Raw genomic sequence first — 24,200 nt, 5'->3', positions numbered from 1 at the left:
CTGATGCCCTGACACTCTTCCTCCTCCATCTGAGCGTCTGCTGGGCCCTTTGCCCTCTCTCCCTGCCTGCTCCTCTTTCCCTGCCCCTGTCCTCTCTGTCAACGCCCCTTGCCCCTTATTTCCCCGTGCCCTAGGAACTGCAGGGAGGTGGCTGTGAATTCTACAACTGCTTCCTCCTCTCACATCTTGGTGGGGTCCACAGCCAGCGCTCCTGTTGCTCAGAGATGTGGAGGCAGTTGCTAAGAGACAGTGAAACGTCAGTACCTGGCCCTCGAGGAAAAAAAAAAGGGAGCGAAAAAGGAAGAGAGGAGGGGGAGAGAAGGAGGAAAAGGGGAGGGAAGGGAAGACCTGACAGAAGACACAAAACCCCAGCAGCCTCAGTCAGCAGCAAGCTGAGTTTCTGGAAGAAGCATTCGGATTCTGTGAACTTTCTTCTCAGCATCCTCCCTCAGATTCCCCTTTTGGATAAAAGAAGGGGACCGGCTCAGGGACCACAGGACAGGAAAAGCACTGAGGATGCTGCCCTGGGATCCAGGAGCCATGAAGGAGGAGAGGACGGGGGAGGGGACTAGCGGAGGAGGCAATCTGTTCTCCTGAAGCAGCAAGCGGGGATTCCAGCGTGAGGGAGGGAGCCCCGTGTCTGCCGCAGATTGATGGCTGTGCCCTTGGAACAGAGTAAGTGGGCTCCTGAGGGCCTGTGGGAGTCACACGGAGACTTTGGGGTTCAGAAAAATGAGTCTGGAATCCGGGGGAGCTGGGGGGATTTCCCAGTGGGCATGATCGAGGCTGGAATCAGCAGAAGCAGCAGCAGTGCCAGATGAGGGGTTGCAGGGAGGACAAGTGAGGACAGCAAGTGGGCACCGGAGAATCCAGGGGCCCTGGAGCCTGTGGGGTGGGTGCAGGGTGAGCCACCAACCAAGTGTGGCTTCGTGTTCTGTCCCTCTGCCTGACCAAGTGTGGGTATGGGCTCAAGCTGGGGGGCTGAGGGGAGAGCGCAGTGTTTGTGGGAAAGGATGCTGGAGTTAGGGGTGTACACAGGGGTTGGAAGACTGTAGGGACAGACTGGGAGGGGCTCCGCAGGAGTGCGTATGCAGAAGGAAGCTGGAGAGAAAACTGGGGAGGCGTGAGCGCGCAGGGCAGGGCGAATGTGTCACAGGAGAACGGTGTGTGTGTGTGTGTGTGTGTGTGTGACAGAGAGAGAGAGAGAGAGAGAGAGAGAGAGAAAGTGCTAAGAGGGTCTGAAAGAGCTTTCCAATGCGCCAGAGTGTGTATACATTTTTTTCTTTGAGAGTTGTTCAAGGGTGGGGTCTTTGGTGCTGAGGAGGGTGGAGCTTGGAAAACAAGGAGAAAATGCATCCAACATCCAGTCCAGGACAGACACTTGGGAGGATAGTTGAAGGTAGGGGCTCGCGAGGTCAGCGTGAGGTTGGGGTCTGAGCTCGCCAGTGCCATACCTGAGAAACAGGACACAGAGAACTTTGTGGTTGGTGGTAAAGAGGAAGAAGGAGGGGGCAAAACACCTAGGAGAGGGGACAGAGGGGAGGAGAGGACACTGTATTTCCCTGTCTGAGGGTTTTTCTTGTTGACAGAGGGATTCTGCCTCTGTCTGCCGAACACGCTGCCGGCTGGGAGAAGGGCTGGCTTGGGAGCGGCCACAGCGCTTGGCTGCCCCCTGTCCTGCACCTCCAGGACATGCGACTCTTCCCAAGCTCAGCAGGCTGAACACGGGGTGTCACCTGGGGTCTCCCCCTCCCTGGGGCTTTCTGTAGCTACCGAGGCTGAGGACTCAGGCTTCCAGGGGGCCCATGGAGATAGACTTCACCTCGGACTCCCTGCCCAAAACATCCACCCCAAGACCCCCTTGGACTTGAGCCTACTGGGCCACCAACAGAAGCGCCTCTGAGACCTTGAAGACGGGAGACCCAGATACAGCTCTGGCCTCGTGATCGTTAATCCCAGACTCAGGGCAGGGTTGAGGGTTTTTAGATGTGCCAGGACCTTTAAATGGCACCTTTCATGCCCTTCACCCCTTCCTCCTGCCCCTCAGACACCGCACGGAAGGGAAGCCCCCAGCAGTCATGGGCGTGAGGGACACAGAAGCTCTGCAGGGACCTTCCCAGGACCCACTGGCAGCTGGTCCAGCCCCACCCCCGCCTCCTTCCTTTCTCCTCTTTTGATGTCTTTGCAGACCCTGGGGTACCTCGAGCGAGTTGACTGCCCCCCTAGGCTCCAAAGGGACTTCCTGTGGCTCTCACTTGGGGAGCCCTCTGGCACTTAGAGGCTCCCAGAAAAGGCTTGAGCCATGACACCGCTGCTCAGAAGCCCCACCCCCCGGGCTCTCGGCCCGATGTAGCTGTCTCCCTGTGCCACTGACTCTCAATTCCATGAACACAGCCCCAGCCCCGATGGGCTCCATTCAGCCCTGCGGGAGCCAGCTGCCTAAGATGGGTGATACCTGGTCCCAGCTGCCCTGGCCCGGGCCCCCCCACCCGGCCGTGTTTCTAGTCTCCCTCCTCTTGGCAGCTGGGGTGATGCACTCGGAGGCGGGGACCAGCTGCCCGGTCCTTTGCACATGCCATAACCAGGTGGTGGACTGCAGCAGCCAACGGCTCTTCTCGGTGCCCCCAGACCTGCCGATGGACATGCGCAATCTCAGCCTGGCCCACAACCGCATCTCCGCCGTGCCGCCGGGCTACCTCACGTGCTACATGGAGCTCCGGGTGCTGGATCTGCGCAACAACTCCCTGATCGAGCTGCCCCGGGGCCTCTTCCTCCACGCCAAGCGTTTGGCACACCTGGATCTGAGCTATAACAACCTCAGCCACGTGCCGGCCGACATGTTCCAGGAAGCCCACGGCCTGGTGCACATCGACCTGAGCCACAACCCGTGGCTGCGCGGGGTGCACCCGCAGGCCTTCCAGGGGCTGGTGCAGCTCCGGGACCTGGACCTGAGCTTTGGGGGCCTGGCTTTCCTCAGCCTGGAGGCCCTCGAGGGCCTGCCGGGGCTGGTGACCCTGCAGATCGGCGGCAACCCCTGGGTGTGCGGCTGCACCATGGAGCCCCTGCTGAAGTGGCTGCGGAACCGGATCCAGCGCTGCACGGCCGGTAAGGGCGGGCCGGGCCGGGCGGGGGCGGGAGGGCTCTGGCCTCACCGACAGCAAGGGCTTCAAAAAGGAGAGGGCGGCTTAGCGATCTGCAGTGTGCCCTCCTCGGTGCTCGGCTCTCTGCGCTCAACTCCTTTGTTCCAGGAGTGTTTGCAGAGGCCTTGCTTTGCGTGCTAGGTGCAGGGGGCCCACTCGTTAACGAAACAGACACCGCCCTTGCCTCCGTGGCACGTATGACCTAACGAGGCAGACACGGTAAACAAGTAAGATGCGCTAATAGCAGACAGTGTTTGTTGGGCTCTCACCAGGACCTAAGATCTTGCCACCCCATTGGATCCACACTAACATTATCCCCCATTGTACAGGTGAAGAAACTGAGGCTTGGGACAGTGCAAAGAGTAGTCCAGAATCACTGATTTAGAAACTGGCAGCGTCAAACCCAAGTGCGTTCTACTTCTAAGCCCTGGTCTACTCTACCAGCCTGCTTCTTCGGTGTTGAGTGCTGGCAAAACTCTCACAGAGATAGAAATGGCTAACACTATTTATTTTCCTACTATCTGTCATGCTCTAATCTAAACATTATATATTTTAGCTTATCTCATCCTCTCATGAACCCTAATGAGCCCTCCCCAACTCAACTCTACAGAGGGGGAAACCAAGTCACAGAGAGGTTCAGTGACTTGCCCAAGGTCACAGCACCACTCAATGGGGTTGGAGCCAAGAATCGGACCCTCGCAGCCTGGTTGCCCTCTGGCTGTATCCCGAAGAGCCAGGTTCTAGGCTGACAGGGAGTCGGGGCCTGAGCTCTGTGCTGGCCAAAGGTCCTCTGCAGAGTTCCACAAGGTTTGAGCTCAGGATGGAGAATTAAAAGAAAAAACTGGGATGTGAGAATTTAACCAGCCAGTCCCGAGTGGGGATGGACTGGGGACTGAAGGCGCCGGAATCGTGCAGGTTTGATGGGCCGTGACTTCATGCAGCGGTGCCCAAGCCTGGCCTGGAGGCAGGCAGTGTGCAGCTGTGGCCCCATCACCAGCTCTCCTGCACGGCAGCACTGCGCCTTGGACAAGCCTCCGGCAGCAGAACGACAGAAATAGCCGGGAGCACTCTCCCAGGGGCTTTCCCAGAGCCCGGCTCAGAGTGTTCAGAAGTGATGAGGAGTGAGGTAGGAGGGAGAGGAGGACCGAGTGGGGAGCCCAGGACCAAAATAGCCTGGGGGCGGCTGTGGGGCACGATTCCGTGTTTCCACGGAGCTGTGGGAGGATGTTCTCAGGGACCAAAATAGCCAGGGACTGAGCTGGGGCACTGGAAGGGGGCTCGAGAGTGAGGCTTTCTGGAGAGAGATCTCCCCTCCAGCTCGACCTTGGCAGGCCGCACCTCCTCCCCTCTCTCCTATGCACTAGGGACAGAAGGGGCACTTTCGGGCACGAAGCTTCCACCGCACCTGGCCTCCTCCTTTTCTGGAATCTCTGCCCTTCAGAATAAGCTCAAACTCCCAGCAAGTGAGAGAGGGACCCGATATCCCATCTTGATGGGCTCATATCAGCACAGATGAGGGATCTGAGCTCCAGAGAGGGAAAGTGACTGTCCACAAACTACCAGTGAGAAAAGCAAGCATGCCACAGCTGGACGCCCAGGCTCCCCGTTCCTCCCCAGAGCACACTTCACCACACCACACTCCAGGATTGTCCCTCTAGGGGGCAAAGAACTTGCCAGTGTAGGTAGGATGAGGCGATCCTCTTCCCTGTGTCGTTTTCTGCTTCCTCTCCCTGTATCGTGGGATTCCCGTTACCATCCACAATTTTTGGACAAATCCCAACACAGAGAAACACAAGGGTGCCTTTGGAATATAACTTCACTTCATAACTGGCCCCTTGACTTACCAGAGAGTTTTATCTGCCCCACACTCCCATCCTACCCTCCTGCAGGGTCCCGCCACAGGTCCTCAAAGCCTCCTCTGGTTCGTCCTCACCAACTGTCCTCGGGGTCTCCACATCCCCAACACTGCACGGTCTCACCACCACCCCAGTCACACACACAGTAGACTTGGGAGTTCAGCATCTTCCGGGAGACGAGCCTGTTGACTGTCAACTCCAGATACAGCCTCGCCTGGGCAAGGTCTGGAGTACTGTGCACACAGCCTACAGGGACCCCTCAACGCCGGGCTGGGAACAGGTTGCATTCTTTGACTGAACCTGACTCCCCATTTCTAAGGAGAATGATGTTCATTCATCTCCCCAAAAGGGTCAATCTAAATCAATCATTTTATTCAAAACTACAGAGTCAGTAAAAAGCATTTTGCACCATATAATTTAGAAAACTCCTTCACATTGACTGTCTTAGGCAATTAGGTTAGATATCTCGTTCTTAGACGACCACTTTCTTCATGAAAGCAGAACGGAAAAAAAAAAAAAAAAAGACTCGTCCAAGGTGAGAGTTTGATTAATCTAAGTGAAGAAATGGCAGAGCTGTTCCCAGCATGTCACCCTTACTCCCAAGGCAGAGTACGATGGGACCACTGACAGTCGCCAAGCATTTGTACACGTGACCCTGGAAGGATGAGGTGGCACCATCAAGGATGGAGAGAATGGGAACCCACTGAAGGAGAAGAGCTCCCTCCTACAGAAGTCTGTGTGCAGAATTATGACCTCCTCTGACCTTTCCTGAGAGACCAAAATAATGAAAGCCCAACTTATATAGTGCTTACTGTATACCAAAACCATATCATTTATAAATGTTAACTCACTGACTCCTCGCTACTCTCCTATGAAGTTGATACTATTATTATCCTTGTTTTATAGATGAAGAAGACAAGACACAAAGGAGTTTAATGATTTACCCAGGGTCCTGGGTAAATCAACTAAGGAGGGACAGAGAAGGGATTTGAAGTCAGGCTCCTAACTCCAGAGCTCATACTCTTAACTCTATACTTTGTGTATCTGGAAAAGTCACATGAGATAGTAGAAAGACCCAATGCTTTGGAGTTGGACCAAGTCATTCATTCATGTAACCATTTGACAAAGACTCATTGATTGCTTACATGGATAGGACAGGGTTCTGATGTTAAAGATACTATGGGAAACATTCAAGGGCGAGGGGATAGATAATAAACGAGCTGTCAGAAAGTAATAAATACTATGGAGAAAAATTAAGCAGAGTAGGTAAGATAGGGAATGCCTAGAGAAAGGTGATGGGAGGGTTGTTGTTTTATACAGACTCATAAAGGAAGGCTTTACCAATAAAGTGATATTTGAGCAAAGTCCTAAAGGAAGTGATGTGCAGGCATTTGGGGGGAGAAGCATTCTTACAAGGGGAAAGATCCAAAGTACCCCCTCCTCACCCCAAAAGAGGACATGCTCAGGGTGATGGAAAACTAACCAGGAGCTGTAAGTGGAAGGAACAAGTAAGCACAGAGCAGAGTGGAAGAGGTGGGGAAGAGTCCCTGAAGCCCCTGGTGAGGACCCTGGCCTTCATTCTGTGGGAAGAGAAGCAGAGAGTGGCATGACAGGACTTCAGGTTTGAATGGATCACTAGGCCAACTGTGTTGAGACAGTGTAAAGGCAGAAGCCCCAGTTCTACCATTAGTAGTAGCTATTGGACTTTAGGCAAGTAATTAAATTTTCTAACAGTGATCTCCAAATCTACAAAAATAAGTACAGTCTAACCAGTGGTAGCACAGTGAATAAAGTGTCGATCTAGAATGCTGAGGTCACAGGTTTGAAACCCTGGGCTCTTGGCTCTGAGCGTGAGCTCATCAGTGTGGGGGTCACTGGCTTGAGCAGGGGAACCGTCCACACGATCCCAAAGCTCACCAGCTTGAGCTCAAAGTCGCTGGCATGAGAAAGCCCAAGGTCGGGGGCTTGAGCACGGGAACACCGGCACAACGCTGGTCTAGGCTCGAACAAGAAGCTCAAGGTACAGCTACAGTGAAAGCAACGACGAGTTGATGCCTCTCACCCTCTCTTACGCTTTCTCTCTCTTCCTCTCTTCCTTTTCCTCTCTCTCTTTCCCAAAATATTTTTAGAAGGAGGGGTATAAAAATGTTTGCCTTGAGGGCTGTTAAGGGGACTACAGAAAATAAGTAAAAATTTGGTTCAAAAGGAACTCAACTTCTCCTAGGTGGAGTGGGGTCTGTCCATTCCACCCTCCCTCCCGCTGGCACCTCACCCTTCCTGGGTTCTGTGTTGCAGATTCTCAGCTGGCTGAATGCCAGGGCCCTCCTGAAGTGGAGGGTGCCCCACTCTTCTCCCTCACTGAGGAGAGCTTCAAGGCCTGCCACCTGACCTTGACCTTGGATGATTACCTCTTCATCGCATTCGTGGGCTTCGTGGTCTCCATCGCATCCGTGGCCACCAACTTCCTCCTGGGCATCACAGCCAACTGCTGCCACCGTTGGAGCAAAGCCAGCGAAGAGGAAGAGATTTGACGTGGGTGCCTGGCATCCTTCCATGCTACTGACCACCACTGCCATCGACCACTGAACACCCTCCATGGCTGCCCATTCTGGTCCCATGGTGCCCTGGCCACCTCTGTCATGGCTCAAGCAGTGTCAGAAAACTATTTTTGAGCGAGGTTCTACTGTGGCCGGAGCACTGTGCTAGGGACCGGCAGTAGTAGATAGATCCAGGTTCTACTGTGGCCGGAGCACTGTGCTAGGGACCGGCAGTAGTAGATAGATCCAGGTTCTACTGTGGCCGGGGCACTGTGCTAGGGACCGGCAGTAGTAGACAGATCCACCTAGTTCCTGCCTTCAGGCACTTCCCTCTGATAGAGGAAAGAGGTTCAAAAACTACTCCCTTCAAGACAATTTGTTGGCATTCTTAGCACATAGCCCAGAGGAGGGGGTCATCAACTGTGCCTCAGAAAGTCCAAGAGAAGTACAAGACTGGAGGTGAGTCGTGAGCTGGTTCATCAAAAACTGTCTGCTTGGTCGCATAGGCCAAGAAGGGTGGACACAGACAAATAACAGAAGCCAGAATATGTGCGTATATTGAGAACTGGGGTGAACAATCCCTGTGACTTTAGGGTGCAGACAGGGAATGGCACAGCCCCAAAACTTTCCCTTTGACACCCTCTCTGTCAGTGCATAGGTTGCCCACCATTCCTTCCAGAGGGTGAGAACACCTCCATGCCAACCCCCTTGGCCACCTCCTACCACAGCTACCAGGTGAGACCACTTCCTAGTGACTGCCCTCCACACTAGATTACCAGTTGTAGCCTGCTGGAGGGGTCCCAGGTAGCGAACTGAGGACGGACACCTTCAGTGCCCTTTCTTCTGCCTCTCACTCCAGCTTTGGCTTCTGAAGAAAGAAGCAGGGGGCCCAGGAATGGGACAGCAAGAGTCCTGGCACCCTGGGACTTCTAATCTCATGACTGCTCTTGCCACAGTGCTCGTGCCAAGGGACATCCCCAGGAAAGTGCACTGTGGGCTACATTTCTGTAGCATGACAGTATAAGACTAAAGAAGGAGAAAGCCACCACTGTTGTGATCATGGGAGAATTTTCTCTTTCTTCTAAACAACACACTCACGTAAGCATAGAGTGAGAGAGCTATTAATTACCAAGCACTTGCCAGTGTTGGGCACTGTGATAAACTCTCTCCACAGACACTTCCTCCAATGCACACAACAATCTTTTGACGTGAGTGTTATAGTTCCCATTTTAAAGATTAACAAGTAAGACCCAGGGAAGCTGAGGTCATGGGATACTTATAAGTAGAATAAGCCTGCTCTTTCAACTACTCCATTCAAGTAGGGGAGCATCACAGTTCCCTCCAAAGTCATATAAATTCAGAGTCAAGTAGTGCTGATGAAGCTCCTAATAAGAGCCAGGCACTCTTCTGGGCACTCGCATATCTATTGACTCATTTATTTCATTTCTCACAGCAACACTGCCTGGTGGTTTTTATTATTCACATTTTACAGATGACTTCATTGTAGGAAGCTGAGTATCTTACCCAAGGTTGTCCAGATACACTGTAAAAGGAAGGTGATAAGTAGCTTCATTCAGGGAAACTGTGTTTAATCAGTCAAAAATCAAGTAACTTCATGTGCAAAGCACAATTATCATTGTTGTCACCTTCATTATCGGTGTCATGAGCCTCATCGTTATCCTCCCTACGTTGTTCAGCACTGGACAGTTCCTGAAGTGCTTTGACATCCTTCCCCTTGACTCTTCACAACCCTGTGTGGCCAGGCAAACCAAACATCACTACTCCTATTTTACAGACTTAAAAAAAAAAATAGGCTCAAGAGAGGGTATGACTTGCCTCAGTGGCAGGGTAGAGATTCACCTCCAGTACTGCTCTCTTTCCAGGGCTGTCCCAGGTGTTTGGGGAAAAGAATGCCTGGGAGGCTGGGTAGTGGGCCCTAGGACTCAGCAGTCATGAACATCCTAATAGATCAGCTAAGTAAAAGGCAATTAAAAAAAAAACCCCAGCTTCTCTGCAGGTCTAGATGTGCTCATGGCAGGGCAAATCACAGCCTCCGAAACTTAGAAGCAGCACAGATAACGTCTGACTAGGAGTCACCTGCCTTGCAATGTGTAAATGATGCTTTAGGAATGATGGCCATCTAGAAAATAAGATCTTTGGGAAATAGAAGCTGTGTTCACTCTTTCTGCTCAAGCCCTGTTGTGTTGCGAGAGGTACACAGGGTGTCAGAAAGCTGAGGGTGAGCACCTCCCTCTGCACAATAGGTACAACTTTAAGGCACAGTCTAACATGTTGCCATGGCTGGCCAGGGTGTGAATTAAAGCAGAGGCTTCCCATCTTGCCCCCAGCTCCAGCAGGCTGATGGAATGAAGGACCATATCATATCACCTTCCAAGCAGTCTTCCCTGACTCGTGATCCCCTGAGCTAGTCAACCAAGAGTGCCCAGAAACTTTGCTAGGCCTGGGGTACTTAATTAAACCTTGTGTCCCCTGAATCTCACTTACAACATCTAGACCAGAGCCCTGCTCTTGTGACATCCGGAACAGAACTGTGCCCACTCTCTCCTTCCACGACGTCCAGGGTCAGGTGGACTGGGGCTGCTCTTCCCAGTCAATCTAACAGCTTAACGCACTTGGAGAGAAACTTGTAGAAATAATAGTCCTGACACAAATAGTTAAGCCTCCAATAGAAGAACACCATATGCATCTATGCTATTCTCCTAAACACGACACTCTCGTTTGCTGAAATATAGTTAATATCTTTTAAGATATGTACTCTTTTTGCATAGAACTAGTACCAAACAAAACGTCAAATGCCCCTTGAGATCAAATGTTCTCTCTAATGAGACTATTTAGTCCCCATTAATGGCAAACCTTTCAGAGTAGGATACATCACTTTTAAAGAACAGATGTTTCTCCAACTGCTAGAAGGTCCCCAGTTAACAAAAGCACAATGAAGAAACTTCCCTAATGCAAGGAATGTCATTCCTCCCCCACCTCCCACCAGCAGCGTCTTGCACAGGGTAACTGAGGCAGGTTTCTAGGGCCACAGTTTTAGAGGGAATCTAGCAGTCCTGGTTAAAACACAGTATTTCTGACTAAGAACCCACAATGGTGACCCCACAAGGCATCATTAAGTTTATTCCAGACTAGTTAACATGTACTGGGGTATTTCTGAATCCATGTGTCTGTTTATGAGGTTTTGTGTATGTGAAGTATCTACTGATATAAGGCCAATCTCTGGAACTTGAATTCAATTCTCTGGCACAGGCTACTCAGCCATCTGTTCGCTGCATTGTTCGATGCACGAAGATGGAATCCCATTGGGGTTGAGGTAGAGATAGCTGCTCGGAAAATCTAAAAAGAGAGATGTGGCTGAGGCAGACTATGAACAGCCTGACTACTTCCCTCCGTTCTCCTCTACCCCTCAGAGATGTGTCCTCACCAGAGCAGCTCCTTCGTGCTGGGCCTGAGGCTATGTCAAAGCTTAGCTAACCAATAGTGCTGTGATGGCCAAGGTCTAAGCCAACAAAGTTGTGTTTTAGAAAAGACCCCACATCTGCACCCCCACCCCCTGGACCAGTTACCCTTGAACACCCTCAGACGATGCCTGCCTCAGCTGTTTCTCCATTCCTATAGAGGAAACCCTGCAGAAGTAGGTCCCCAGAGTTTCTATAGAGTCTGCTGGCCCCTTTTAAAGAGTCTGGTGCATGGAATTTGAACAGACCAAAACAGGTATTTCTCTTCAACTATCAGGAAAGACCTACAACCCTTATCGTCCCCATAGACGTCTTTGTTGCTATGGCTCTGACACCCTTTCCGGCTCTTGAAGAGTGTGAAGAAACAACTCTGTCCATCCCTCCCAAAGCCAGAGAAACTAGTCTGCTCTCCCCACTCCGGAAGGAGGCAAGACGGAAGCAAAGGAAGTGGGCTGCGTGGTCCTTCGTGTTGGCCGCAGCACTGGTGGCGAGAGGCGGAGCCACAGCGCTCCCAGGTTTTCTGAGAGCTGCTCTGAGGAGTGCTCACGTCGGGGGTGGGAGGTCGAGGAGGCGTGGGGAAAGGGAAGGTGCCAACCTTTGTATGGAAATGATTTTATAACCATGCACTTTTGTAACTGTGAAGAATTTTTCATAAAGTACGTTAATAATAAAGAGCATATACTTTAACAAATTTTCTAAAGAGTTGTGAAGAGGAGGGAGCGAGAGGGGACAGGGAAAGAGAGAGAGAGAGAGAGAGGAAGAAACCTGGCAGAATCAAGAGCATGTGTGCCGAAATATACACACAAAAAGTCCAGGGGGAGGGAGTCGACGGGAATCATTAGGAGATGTTCCAGCCATGGCGGGGCACGTGTGGGTGTAGAAGGAACATCACAGAAGCATATTTCTACCGGGCAAAAAAAGAATACAAGTGTGTCTGTATGCACACACCCCTATGTGTAGGCATATTTTGGAGCCTAAAATTACACAAAGGAAAGAGCATATGTCTTATACATGTTGGTGTTTGCAGCTTGGGTCATCCATAAAACATGCCAAGGCAAGTGGGTGTGTCTGTCTAGTTAGCATCACGATAGAGTGTGTACCAGGGAGATGGCCCAGGCCAGTCATGTGGGCAGACAGCTCAAGCACACAGGTAAACCAGGCAGTAAATGGATGGTGTAAGGGATGGATGAGCCATCTGTGGTACAGTTTCAGTCTCTGTTCTCATAGGTTACAAAAGAAGAGAAGAGAATCTAAACGTCCTGAGTCTTGCAAGTGTTGCTTACACATCATTGGAATTGTGATTATTGGGCAGTGTACATTGGGAACAGAGACAGAAAAAGGAGAACCAAAGTCTGTTTCTATAAGGGCAATGGCAACCAGTTTTATCCCCGGCCACTAAAGAGGAAGTGGCTCTAAGCAGGAAGTAGATCCAAGCAGGAAGCGGCACTAAGTAGGACATGGTTCCTCCTACCAACACATATTTTAACCTCCTTCTAGTCCTCAGACTTCAATCAGGACAGGGTACAGACAAATACTGCAATCACAGAGTAATGCTACTTAAGGGAACACAGGTGCTGACTCAGAACACTCAGACAGAGAGTCAAAGAGAGTGCCCAACTCTGACCGGTAGTCTGGAGTAGATTAGAGAGAGGCAAAGACTTTCCTAAAATCAAGCCCTTAATGAAGTACTTCTCATAGAAGTCCAGAACTTGTATATCCCATGCAGTGCCAGGCATCTACCTAGCAACTGATGGTGATGGTCAGACTTCACATTTAATGAAAATGCCATGGATAATCACTGAAGAGTTTAAAGCCAGGAAATGATATAATCTGACTATATTTCCAAAGACCACTCTACATACTCTACAAAAAACGTTCAATAAGTCAGAAAGAATGTAAGCTTGGACTCCACTGAGGGGTTTCTTCATCGGTCCCATTGAAAGATGCTCTAAGGGGCACCATTGTTGACAGTGAACAAAGAGAAAGATTGAGGGTATATTTTAAAAGCAGAGCCAGTGAGACTTGCTGATACATTTAATAGAAAGAGAAAAGGAGGAATCAAGGAAAATGCCTAATTTTTTTAACTTTAGCTATAGCTATGCTCAGCAAGTCCCAAGTAGCAGAAAGGTTGTTTAATTCTATGGGGGAAAAAATACCAACAGCCGACAATCAGTAAGTCACTAAACCCTGATGCTTAAGTTGAATGGGTGAGGGAGGAAGCAGATAAACAAACAAATTCATAATGACAAACCTAAGAGCCCAGGAATAAGGGTAGAAAAGTCTGAACACACAGCATTGGTTTAAATTCTCTGTAGTCCTCTGAATGGCCCAGGGGATCTTAAACCAAGCAACAGAGTTTCAGGAATGGAGTCAAAGTCTAAAAGATCAGCAACCTTCTCAGAGTACAGATAGATTGATCTCACAGGGATAGATGGACGAGGAGCCGAGCATCAACAAACTGTGCCTTCCCAGAAAGAGAGTGTAAGACGCCCTCAGCTATAGACAGAGACAAAAATCCAGGAAACCAATTCTGTTTGAGATGGGCCCAAATATGTTTGAAATTAGAATATTACATAAAGTCATATCTTAAAGAATGGGACCGAACAGCTTGTACTCATCTTAGCCAAGGAATAAGAGACAGGGGACAACGTGGGCCTCTCAGGATAATGCTAATACTGTGACCATTGCTAAGCAGACACTGTACCACAGGCTTCACGTGCCACATTTCATTGACATCGCCCTGGGGGAGAGCTACTATTGAGCAATGCAAAGCATAATGAAGAGTATGAACTAGGGAGCCACAGTGCCCGGGTTCAAATCCCAGTGCTACCACTTGCCAGCCATGTGACCATCCATGGGCAGGTGACATCATCTCTTTGCATTTGAATTTCTCTAACTGTGGATTTCAGAGGACAATGGTAGCCACTGTACAGGGTCTTTGAGGATATTAAATGAGTTAACGTGAACTGTGAAAGTGAACGGTGTCTGGAACAGAATGACATTCAATGAGTGAAAGCAGCCATCTTCCCTCTTTTACAGGAAAAGAACTAGAAGTTGAAAGATGACTAAAGAACTTATCTAAATCCCATGGCTGAGATGTGACAACGCACAAGTTTTAATTCACACCTGTCCTCCAGTCCCAGTGTGCTAAACCACTACCACGTACCAGATAGGTCAGGTTGGCCAGCTGTGACAGCTAGTCCAAACGTGGGACCCAGTAAACCATGCCTCCAGTACTGAGGCCCTGGAGCAAGCAGTCCACTCCCACACTGAGTCTGGACTGGTCCTGTGACTCACTTGACCCGAAGGGAGGTAGCCGAAGTGTGCCAGCTCCAGAATTAATTCTTAAAGGGGTCTGGCAGCCTCTGTGTTTGTGCTCTTGGGAGCCCTGAGTTCTCATGGATTAAGTCTGCTCCATGGAGACAAACAGAGAGTCCAGAAACCAAATGGAGAGAAAAGAAGCTCAGACATTCGTGCCAGCTGAGCTCAGCTTTCCAGCCATCCCCTCTGGGCACCAGACTCATTAGTGGATCTGTCTTGAACATTTCAGCCCCAGCCACCCTCTGACCACAGCCCCGTGGGAGATCCCAAGCAGGAGAAACAAAAGAAGTCTCCAGCTTAGCTACAGTGCTGATGATGGTTAAATTAATTAAATAGGGAGGCCATTAGTCTGACGTGACTTTCATGCCTTACCAGCCTATATCGGCAAACCCAAACCTAAGCCTGCAAATGCCTCAAGGCTAAGAAATCAAAACCTAAAAGCAACCAATCACAAACAGCCAACTACCCTTTTTCCAAATAAACCAACTGCTTAAGCAATAGCCAACCAAATAATTGTCTTGCTTTGCTTCAACACCTTATCTTTAAATTGTGGAAAGAATGCTTCAAACCACTTCCAGTTTGAAACTCCCTGATATGAGTCAAAGCTTGCTCACATCAATTCTTAAATTTTAATATGCCTCAGTTTCTCTTTTAGCACAATTAATGTATTGTTTTAAGCTTCTGTGCTGGGGTTATTTGTCATGGAACAATATACAACTGAAACACTAGTCTATGAGGAAGAGAAACGACCTACTGGGGACAAATATGTGTCAGCAACATAAGGCCGAAACCCAGGGTGACCATTCATTCCATCCTAGCAAGCTGTATGGTGGGTATATACCACCCAAGTTCAAGACCTGTTGTTGCTACTTACTAACTAAATAAGTTACTCAGTATTTCTTTGTCTAATTCCCTTCTCTGAATCATGTGTACTTATCTCATGGTGCTGTACTAGTGATTCAGTGATTTAATCCCCACTGATGAGCTTAGAATAGGGCCTGGCACATAATAAGAAATCAACAAAAAATTAGCTAGTGCGATTTTTTTTATTTTTAGACATTATATAGGCCCTGGCCAGGTATCTCAGTGAATAAAATGTCAACCTGGCACACCAGAGGTTGTGGGTTCAACCCCTGGTCAGGGCACATATGAGAAGCAACCAATAAGTGCATGACTAAATGGAACAGCTTAGTGAAACAATGAATCGATGCTTTTCTCTCACTTTCTCCCTTCCTCTATCTCTCTCTCTCTCAAATCAATTTTAAAAGTAAAATAACAATAATACTATAATTATTCCAGAGTAATTAAATAGTCAATGCAAGAAACAGATGAAATCCCCAGTTAGTTTCCTAATCTTTCCAAGAATAATGTCACAGGAATTTTTTTTATCTTCTTTTTTTTATTTAGAAATTAAATTTAATGAGTGACATTGATCAATAAGAGTACAATAGGTTTCAGGTGACTCTATAGCATTTGAACTGTTGATTGTGCTGTGTACCCATCACCCAAGATTAAACCATTTTCCGTCACCATATGTTTGTCCCTCTTTCCTCTTCTCCCCCCTTCACCCCCATAACCACTGCACTTTTATCTATATCCATGAGTCTCAGTTTCATATCCCACCTATGGCCACAGAAAACGTGTATCACTTTCCTGTACTTTAGGAAATGCCAGTGCACGATATTGTAAAGATGTGACTATTGAAAGCGTATGGTAAGGACAACAAAAATTAATAATGAGGAGAAGATTACAACCCCTCTCCAACTAGTCTTGAAGAGAACTGATGTCCCAAGCTACTACTGTAATGTATCATCCTTCCAGAAAAATGTATCGTGGTGGTATGTTTTATCCCAGCAGAAAAGTCATTTGCAACACAGATGCAAAGTAGTCTGTGACTGCCCCCAGGCAAATAGTTTCAAATCCCAATCCCACTCCCGGATAGTGGAAGAATACTGGGAGAATACCGAGCTTCCAGAAATAGGGCAGCAGCCAAAGGGAACAGAGGCAGACACGGCGCCTGTGCCTTGCAGCGGGGAGAGCAGCTGCTAATGAATAGATTAGGGAGAAGCAAAGCCCTCCTTAGAACCAAAGGTGGCTTCTAAATATTACTCCAAGCAAATGCCAAATCAATAATAAAACCCCTAAAGGAAGAACTAGACATTCCAAAAGAGAACAGCTCTCAGGGGACAAGAGCAAGAGGCAGCGTGCAGGAGACCTCCGGGCTGGACGGACAGAATCCTCAGCCTCAGACAGAAGTGTCACCAGACCTTTGGGGAAGCGGACCTGGCCCCGCTCTGGGAGCCTGTTGTATATCGTATATCCCGTATTGCTGCCTCGAAGATGCTTCAGCAGTTGGAAACCGTGACTTGTTTGGGTACAGACTCTCCCTTTCTGTCATTTGTCATGTACAGACTTCTGGATTGCGTGAACCTTTTCTCACTATTAGAGTCTTGGGATTCCGCTGCCCAGAGTCAGGAAAACCAAGGATGCAATCCACTCTCCGACTTCTCCTTAAAGAGTTTATTTCTGTCTGAAAGTGCTGTGAGTTACTCAGGGAGGCTGGCAGTTATAGAAGGCAGCTTCTAGTGAAGTGGAGGAACCCCTGGGCTGGAATTCAAGAGACATAATCACTCCACAAACACTCACTGAAGCCCTGGAGTGGGCGGGACCGGGTTAGGGACACGAGTGAATTACCGAAAACCAGAGGGACCAGGATTCCCACTTCAAACCTCACCCACAGAGCCCAGCACAGGCCTTGGCAAGCGGCAGCTTCTCAACAAATGTTTATTAAACCAAGTTAATTGTGCCATTAACTCACAAGTCGGTTTCCCTCCTCAGGGTCCAGATGCCCCTCCTTATCCAAGAAAATAAAGAGTAGATTAAAGTGGAATTTCTCAGATTTTAGTGTGCATCCCAGTTTCCTGGTGTTCTGGCTAAAGGGCAGATGTTTTGAGCTCGGAAGGACCTCGGAGGTGCATGTCTAAGCAGCCCCCAGCCCCGCTGGTGCACGGACCACACTTTGAGTAGCAAGGAGTCACATGATCTTTTGGGAGAGACTCTGGATACTCCCAGGTAAAATGAGGGGCCCTCCGACCCTACCCTACATTTTTTTAAGTGTGGAAAACACTAGAGAGTCTCACTGTGGAAAAAGGAGAAAGAGGTGAAGGGTCCGGGCATGGTGCCTGGGGCGGATCCAGGAGATTAGTAGGAGCTCCTTCGGCCCCGCAGGAAAAGCCCACTCTTGTCACAGTGCACAAACAAAGCTTGTCGGTGTCTGTAAAAAGAATCAAGGGTAATTTTTCTGGCTCGGAAGGCTCTGTCTCTTAATGATTCTTCCTGTTTTTCTCAGCCAGACCCAAGAGAATGAGCAAACAGCCCTGATAAAGGTCAGCCCAGGTCAGAGAGGTCCCTGGAGATGGCCGCTGTCAGCCGCCCTGGGGGGGAGGGGGGCAGACACAGCCTCCCCCAGGCCTTCCTAGCTCTAGGCCTACTCTTTGACTCATCTAACCCAATACCAGCGTCTCGGGGTGACAGGCGTCCCAGGATGGGGGGTTCTGCACCAAGTCAACGCCATTCAATTTCACATTCACTATGACTGCTGTGCGTGCCAGCATGCTAGACGCCCCAGACAATGGCAGGACAAAACAGGGTCAGGGCCTGCTAGGAGCTCACAGTCTCGTAGGGGAGCATGGTGCAGTCTCAACAAGACAGACTGTAGCGCAGAATGCAATCAGGACACACGAAAGAAACCCGCAGAGGGAACAGAAGTGTCTAGAAGTGAGCGATCACATCCTCCTAACGGCATCAGGGAAATGTGCCTGGATGGAGAGAGGCACATCTGCAACCCAGAGATGGGCGCGGGGTCCTCAAGTAAGGATGGAAAGGGGGTGTTCTGGGTAGGGGAAGGTAGGAGAGGAGGCTCAGGAAGGAGGGAGTGTGCTCGGCACAGAGTCCAGTGTGGCTGGAATAAGGGCATTTGTGTGAGAAGAGCCTGTTGTGGGGGCTGGGATGTCCTTGGGTCTCTCTTTCCCACCATAGGGTCTGATAGAAGCCTCACATACCTACACACCTACCTGGCCCGTGTTCGAGACCACGCCTGCAAAAATGGTACCCAGATAATCTATGGTCATTCATTTGCTCAACAATTCTCATTGAACCCCTAACATGTGTGAAGCATCGTTCGAGGCACTGGACATACAGCAGCCGCCAGACATGTTCCCAGGAGCCGGATGAACCACGAGTAACAAAGGAAGAAACGTGGGGCCTGAAATCCCAGAAGTCTCGGTGCGCACTCTCTAGCTGGGTGCTGTGAATGGAAGATTTCGCATCTCGGGGCCTCAGTCTGTGCCTCCCCTGCCGGGGACGGTTAACGCTACTACTGCACAGGACTGCTGTCGCACGTCACTGGTCACTCGTGGGGAGAGAGCCTCAGACTCTGCTGGCACACCGCAGGCATTCATTGCCCCCGTCTGTTCTGAATTCAGTTGTGAAGAGAGGAGACTGAAATAATCTTCAGGGTCCCTCTCAGCTTCAGTCATCCCAAGACTCTGCGGCACCTGTAACGGTGCCCGCTGACCAGGGGCCCAGCACAGCCCAGGGAGGGAGCCTCCACCCCACCCTGAGCGAGAAGCCACGGTGGCCAGAGAGAGGCCAGGGGCTCGGGCAGCCATTAATCAGGCTGCCGCCTTCACTGGCTGTGGCGCCGGCAAGCCAGGCAGGGTTCTGGCTGCTTAACAGCGCCAGGGATCGATCAGCTTCCTCGCCACTCCAACAACCCGTTGCCATGGCAGTGAACCCCTAGGGACATCGAGGAGTGGCCAGAGCCGAAGAGGAAGGTTCTGTTCTTCTGAATCCATTTGACTCAATCTGGGTTGGTTTCAGGGTCCTGGAGTGAGAAATACCAACAATTGAAATTTACTGAGCGTTTTTTTTTTGATGCCAGACACTCTATTAAGCACTTTTCATTAGTTATCTCATTTCCTACCCACAATGACAGCGTCAAATAGGTGCCTTGGTCCCCACTCAGAGAAACAAGAAACTGAGGTTCAGAGAGGCGAGTACCAGGGTCACAGAGGTGGTTGGTGAAGTCAGGACGGGACCGGGCCCCACCCTCCCGCGCCCAGGGCTGTGTGATTACGAAGGCTGTGCTTCTCCCCGCGCCGGTCTTCCCAGCCGCCTGAGCCTCCGCAGGAGCTGGTACCATGACCCCCTGTGCCCACGCGTTCCTGAGGGCCCAAGAAGACAGCTGTGGGGACCTGAGACTCGGAGTTTCTCTAGGACCTCAGGGACAAAGCCAGGTCACACTGGCAATGAATTACCTACACGGCTGCCAAAAACAATATGTCCTCAAATTTGGTAATACAATCCCAGTCTCAAAGAGTCAGCCTGCTATTCAACAACAAAAAAATAAAATAAAATGACAATTTTGGCAGCCACACTCATACATCTCCCAATGATCTTTCATATCAGGAGGCAGCCAACTTTGGGAACATCCGTCAGACCCTGGCACCACATTCGACTCTGAAGAGCAAGGTCCCTGCATGTAGGCAAACGGCACAACTGGCAAGCTGTGGCTTCAGCTACAGGGCTCCGCGCGGCTGCAGGGGGCACATCCAGGGCACCCAGAGAAATCAGCCCTCTCCCTACACTCGATGCTCGGGAACGCATAGAAGAACAGCATGGCTTTCCTTCCCTGTCACCCCCCCTACCCTCCACCCCCCACCTCCAGCATGACTGTTGAGCTGTTGAAGTCCAAACACTGGGAACCCATGATGTGGGAAAATCCAGCTGGCTTCAGCGCCCCAGACATCTGGATTCCCTAACCCCAGGCAGCCAGCTGAGCGAGGGGCCCGCGGGCGCAAGGAGGCTTGGGAAAGCATTTGGAGGGCCCGCTGCCAAGTTACGTCCCTCCTGAACAAACACATGTCCCACTATCTAGGGGTCACCCGAGCCATGTTTATATATGCCTAGACCATTCAGTTGATTAATTAATTAACCTCCTGGGTGGCCTTTGGCCCCTAAAGCCTTCATCCCTTGGGGCCTCAGTTTCCTTATCTATAAAATAGTGGACTGGTTGGTTTCTAAGGCTTCTTCCTGCCCTGACTTCTTCTGATTCTGGGACTCTACTGTAAAAAGACAGGACAAGCGCAGGGCTGGGATCCAGAGCTCTGCCGCTGCGGCCACACCCCTCTCCCTCTCCGAGCCTCAGTTACCGTGTATAGTCAGATGAGGGGTGATGACCTCGCAGTCCTCCACAGCTCTGTCATTCCAGAGAACAGAAGATGCCCCAGGCCCGGCCACCTGCATGCATTCTAGCACACTTCCAAAACTGACACCGGCTCAGTACCGTCACCGCCAGCCGCTCGTTCAGGCTGACCGACCTCCCACCCAGACCACTGTGGCAGCCTTCCAAACCGGTCCAGCAATGCCCACTGCCTCCCTCCCCATCCGTTCTTCCCAAGGCACCAAATGCGATGTATTAGCCCCCTGCTCACATGGATTCCCAATGCTCTTAGGATAAAGAACAAAAGCCTCCCTGCCGCCTGTAGGACCTGCAGGGCTGACTGAGTCTGGCTCACCCTTCAGCATCATGTCGCCTGACCCACCCTTTCCCTCTCTGCACACCAGCCACCTGGCCTTCTTTTACCGCCTTAATGGAGCAGGGTGCCTAGTCCCAGGGCCTTAGTTCATGCTATTTCTAGTTCCTTCTCTAGCCCATCCCACTCTTCAACGAGCGGGTTCCTTCTCTTCCTTCAGATCTCACCTTAAGCGTCCCGGCCCAGACAGCCTTCCATGAACTTGCCAGGCCAGCGCAGATGCCCTGCTCACCCTTTCCCACGAGACCATACCTTTCCTGCACCGTATTCTGTGTGTGTATGTGTGTGCGTGTTATTGTGTGTACGTATGAATGAGATCATCTGTTTTCTCCTACTCGCCCCTCGTCTACACTCAGTGACTATTCCCAAGATGGGCAGATGGAGCTGGTGTCCAGCCCTTGAGGGGTGGATGGTATCCCTTCCAGCAAACTCTGGCAAAGACGGAGGCCCTGTCGGCTCCGATCTAAGACTTTGAGGCTCCTGAGGAGGCATCCTGCTGACTGCTGGGAAACTCTGCCCAAGGCAAGCTTGTGACTGAACGTCAACCGTGGGCCGTGTCAGAGTCCGTGCCAGCAGAAGGTGCTCAGAAGTCCGCCCCAGAGACCTCTGGTGGTGGCAGCCTTCCCAGTCGGGCAGGAACGGCTCCGGAACATGAGTCAGGTTGGGGGTGGGGGGGAGAAGATGGGAGCACAGTCTGGGGAGCCAACGTTTATGCTGCAAAAGCAAGGTTACTAAATATATTTATTGTTCTTTGGAAATATCTAAAGTATCTTTGCCACCCTCTCTTTCTACCAACTTACTTGCACTGATCATTCAAGTGTGAATGGAGCCTCCTCCTCCAGGGAGCCTTCCTACACCTCCTCAGCTGCACTAAGGGCCGCATGCCGGCACCTCTACCTCCCGCCCTACATCCCTTCAGCATTGTACTCAGGCCACTGCACTGAACGCATGTGTCTTCACGTGTGTCCCCGCCAGACGGAAGGCTGCCTGAGGGAAGTGGCCCGGTCTTCTTCATCTTTTACCCCCAGCACACAGTTATCACTTGGAAAAGTGTCACTCTGTCAGTGCATAGATGAGAATACTAAGTCCCTGAGAGGAAGAGCATCGCGTCCCCAAGGTTGTACAACATGTCACTCACTGTCAGAACCAGGCATAGGACCCTGGTCTCCTACATCACAATGACACCCTCCCTTGTCGACTGCCCCCTTGTCGTCATAGGGATGAGTCCTATTTTTGACTCTAGGGACCAAGGCCTCCACAGACTTGGGGTAGTGAGTCATTCCTTCATGAGGAGGGTCCTGAAAGCAGGATCGGTGGGCTGTCACCTGGAGAGGGTCCTGTCACCAGCTAGAGAGGTTGACCCCGCTCAGGACAGAGATTAATGGAGAACCCAACCTGTACCAACAGACGGTGGGCATATTTTGGCAATCCCTCCTTTCTCTGCGTACATAAAATCCATCTTCCAGGACATGGAGAACTATGGTCCTCCCTCTATGCCCTACCCACAATCAGGTGTCTAAGAATCAGCCAGCATTTACCAAGCGTGAGGTCCCATCCAGTCACATTCCGTAGACCATAAGCTTTTTGAGGGCAGGGAAACTTATCTTAGGTTTGGATCATAGACTATTTTATCTGAAAGGGCCTTTTGAATTCACCTGAAAAATGGAGCCAGGAGGGTGAAGGCGACTTGCCCAGGTCACCGTATGACTGACTAACCCAGCGGTTCTCAACTGCTGGGGTCTCGACCCACAGGTTGAGAGCCGCTGGACTAACCAGACCAGGTCACATCCCTGTCCCCTTGCGCCCCACGCAGATCTCTGCCTCCCCCTTCACTGGACTCCGGCTCTGACAAGCAGTTTCCTTGGGTCCCCTCCAACCTTGAGAGCAGAGCGGGTCCCTGGGAAGGCTTGTTCGGGGGGGGGGGGGGGGGGCATGTCAACATTAAAAGCACAAGTCTGATCCCATCCCTTCCCTGCTTAGGAGGGGTCCGTGGTTTCCCTGCAGGTGAGGTCATCCTTCTTGAGGTGACCCTGTCCTGCGTTCTTTCCAGCCAGAGTCCCAACTCCGCCCTTCCCACACCCCTCTCGGGCTCCCACACGGGCCGGGTGGTGCCCACCCTTTCACCGGGCCACCACTGCTCACTCATCTTAGCTCCTCCTCAGCCGTTCTCCCCCACCCCCCGCCCCACCCCCAAGCACCCCGCCGTTCTGCACGTCCATGCAGCTCAGTGTGTTAGCTCCTGGTCTCTGCACCCCACCCCCAACGGTAAACTCTGGAAGAACTGGGACAGTAGCTGTCCCCATCATCTTTGTACTTCCACAGACAAGCTCTGTCCTCTGCACATGGTGAGGCTTCCATAACATCAGTGTTTGGACTGGTGGGTAAGAGCCACGCCCCTTCACCGGTCCTGTTCCCTGACTCAGTGGAACATGAGAGGCCATGAGCCGGGGCAGGAACAGGGGTGAGGCAGGAGGAGCCCACAGAGAAGGCACCCTCAGGCTGTCCGACCAGAGCGTCCGTCCGGGAGAGCTGGTATTCCGGCCCCGGAATCAGTCCAGGATGCGTGTGGAAGGGGAAGTCTCCGCGTCCCTCTGATGCTCGGCAGCCACTTCCTGAGCCTCCCGCTGGCTGAGGGAGAGGAGGGCAGGCGGCGGGCAGCGAGGCCGCCACACTCCCACCCCAGCGCAAATCCTGTCTCTACTCTGCTGGCAGGATGTTATTGCACGGCCCCGGACTGTTATTGTCAGGAGATGGGTTTTCCTGAACTCATTAAAGGGCTTCTGTCCTTTCTCCAGGACCAGCCCCCCTTTTCCTGTGTCCCCAATCAGCACTGAGAGAAAGGGGCCCTGGGGCCGCTCCAGGTGGAGTGTGACAGCTTCCCCTCCTTCTCTCAGTTTCTCTACTTGGCTGGCTGATAACTATGAGTGTCAATGGCAATGGTCCCCACCAGGATGCCTTTGTGTGTCAGGCGGTGCTAGACACTGATGGCCATCGTCTAATTCAACCATGTAAACTCGTTATTATCGGTCTCACTTTTACAGTAGGACCATCTGAGGCTCAGAGAGGGTAATGATGTGCTTGAGGTCACACAGCAAGAAGGAAATAAAACTGAAATTCAAATCCAGATCTGCTGATGCCAACACCCATTCTCTAGCATGAGCCCCTTACTGCCTACCTCACCCCCGAGCTGGTTGCCTCTCTGTGTAAGTGAAGAATTCCAGTGAATAAAGGAGAAAAGGCCATGCTGGGAGCCAGCATTTCCCCACAGGGA

At 51.1% G+C, this 24,200-nt stretch overlaps 1 protein-coding gene across 2 annotated transcripts; it reads left to right on the top strand.

Moving 5' to 3' along the window:
• The first annotated feature begins 365 nt into the window (after nt 1-365).
• LRRC55 (leucine rich repeat containing 55) lies at nt 366-10,161 on the top strand. 2 transcript variants are annotated; one of them, XR_010748649.1, is made up of 4 exons: nt 366-675; nt 1,590-3,105; nt 7,292-7,673; nt 7,784-10,161. XR_010748649.1 is itself a non-coding variant. In XM_066361551.1 (3 exons), the coding sequence occupies exons 2-3, from the start codon at nt 2,385-2,387 to the stop codon at nt 7,525-7,527; spliced, it is 957 nt and encodes a 318-aa protein (XP_066217648.1). In that variant the 5' UTR covers nt 366-675; nt 1,590-2,384; the 3' UTR covers nt 7,528-7,764. The 2 variants fall into 2 exon arrangements, 1 of the variants encoding a protein (XP_066217648.1); XM_066361551.1 differs by lacking the exon at nt 7,784-10,161 and having other exon boundaries at nt 7,292-7,764.
• Nucleotides 10,162-24,200: the final 14,039 nt, after the last annotated feature.

This window comes from Saccopteryx leptura, chromosome 1, assembly GCF_036850995.1.
Source record: "Saccopteryx leptura isolate mSacLep1 chromosome 1, mSacLep1_pri_phased_curated, whole genome shotgun sequence".
Taxonomy (NCBI): domain Eukaryota; kingdom Metazoa; phylum Chordata; class Mammalia; order Chiroptera; family Emballonuridae; genus Saccopteryx; species Saccopteryx leptura.
Note: the sequence above shows the minus strand (reverse complement) of the source record. Positions and strands in the feature narration are given on the sequence as shown.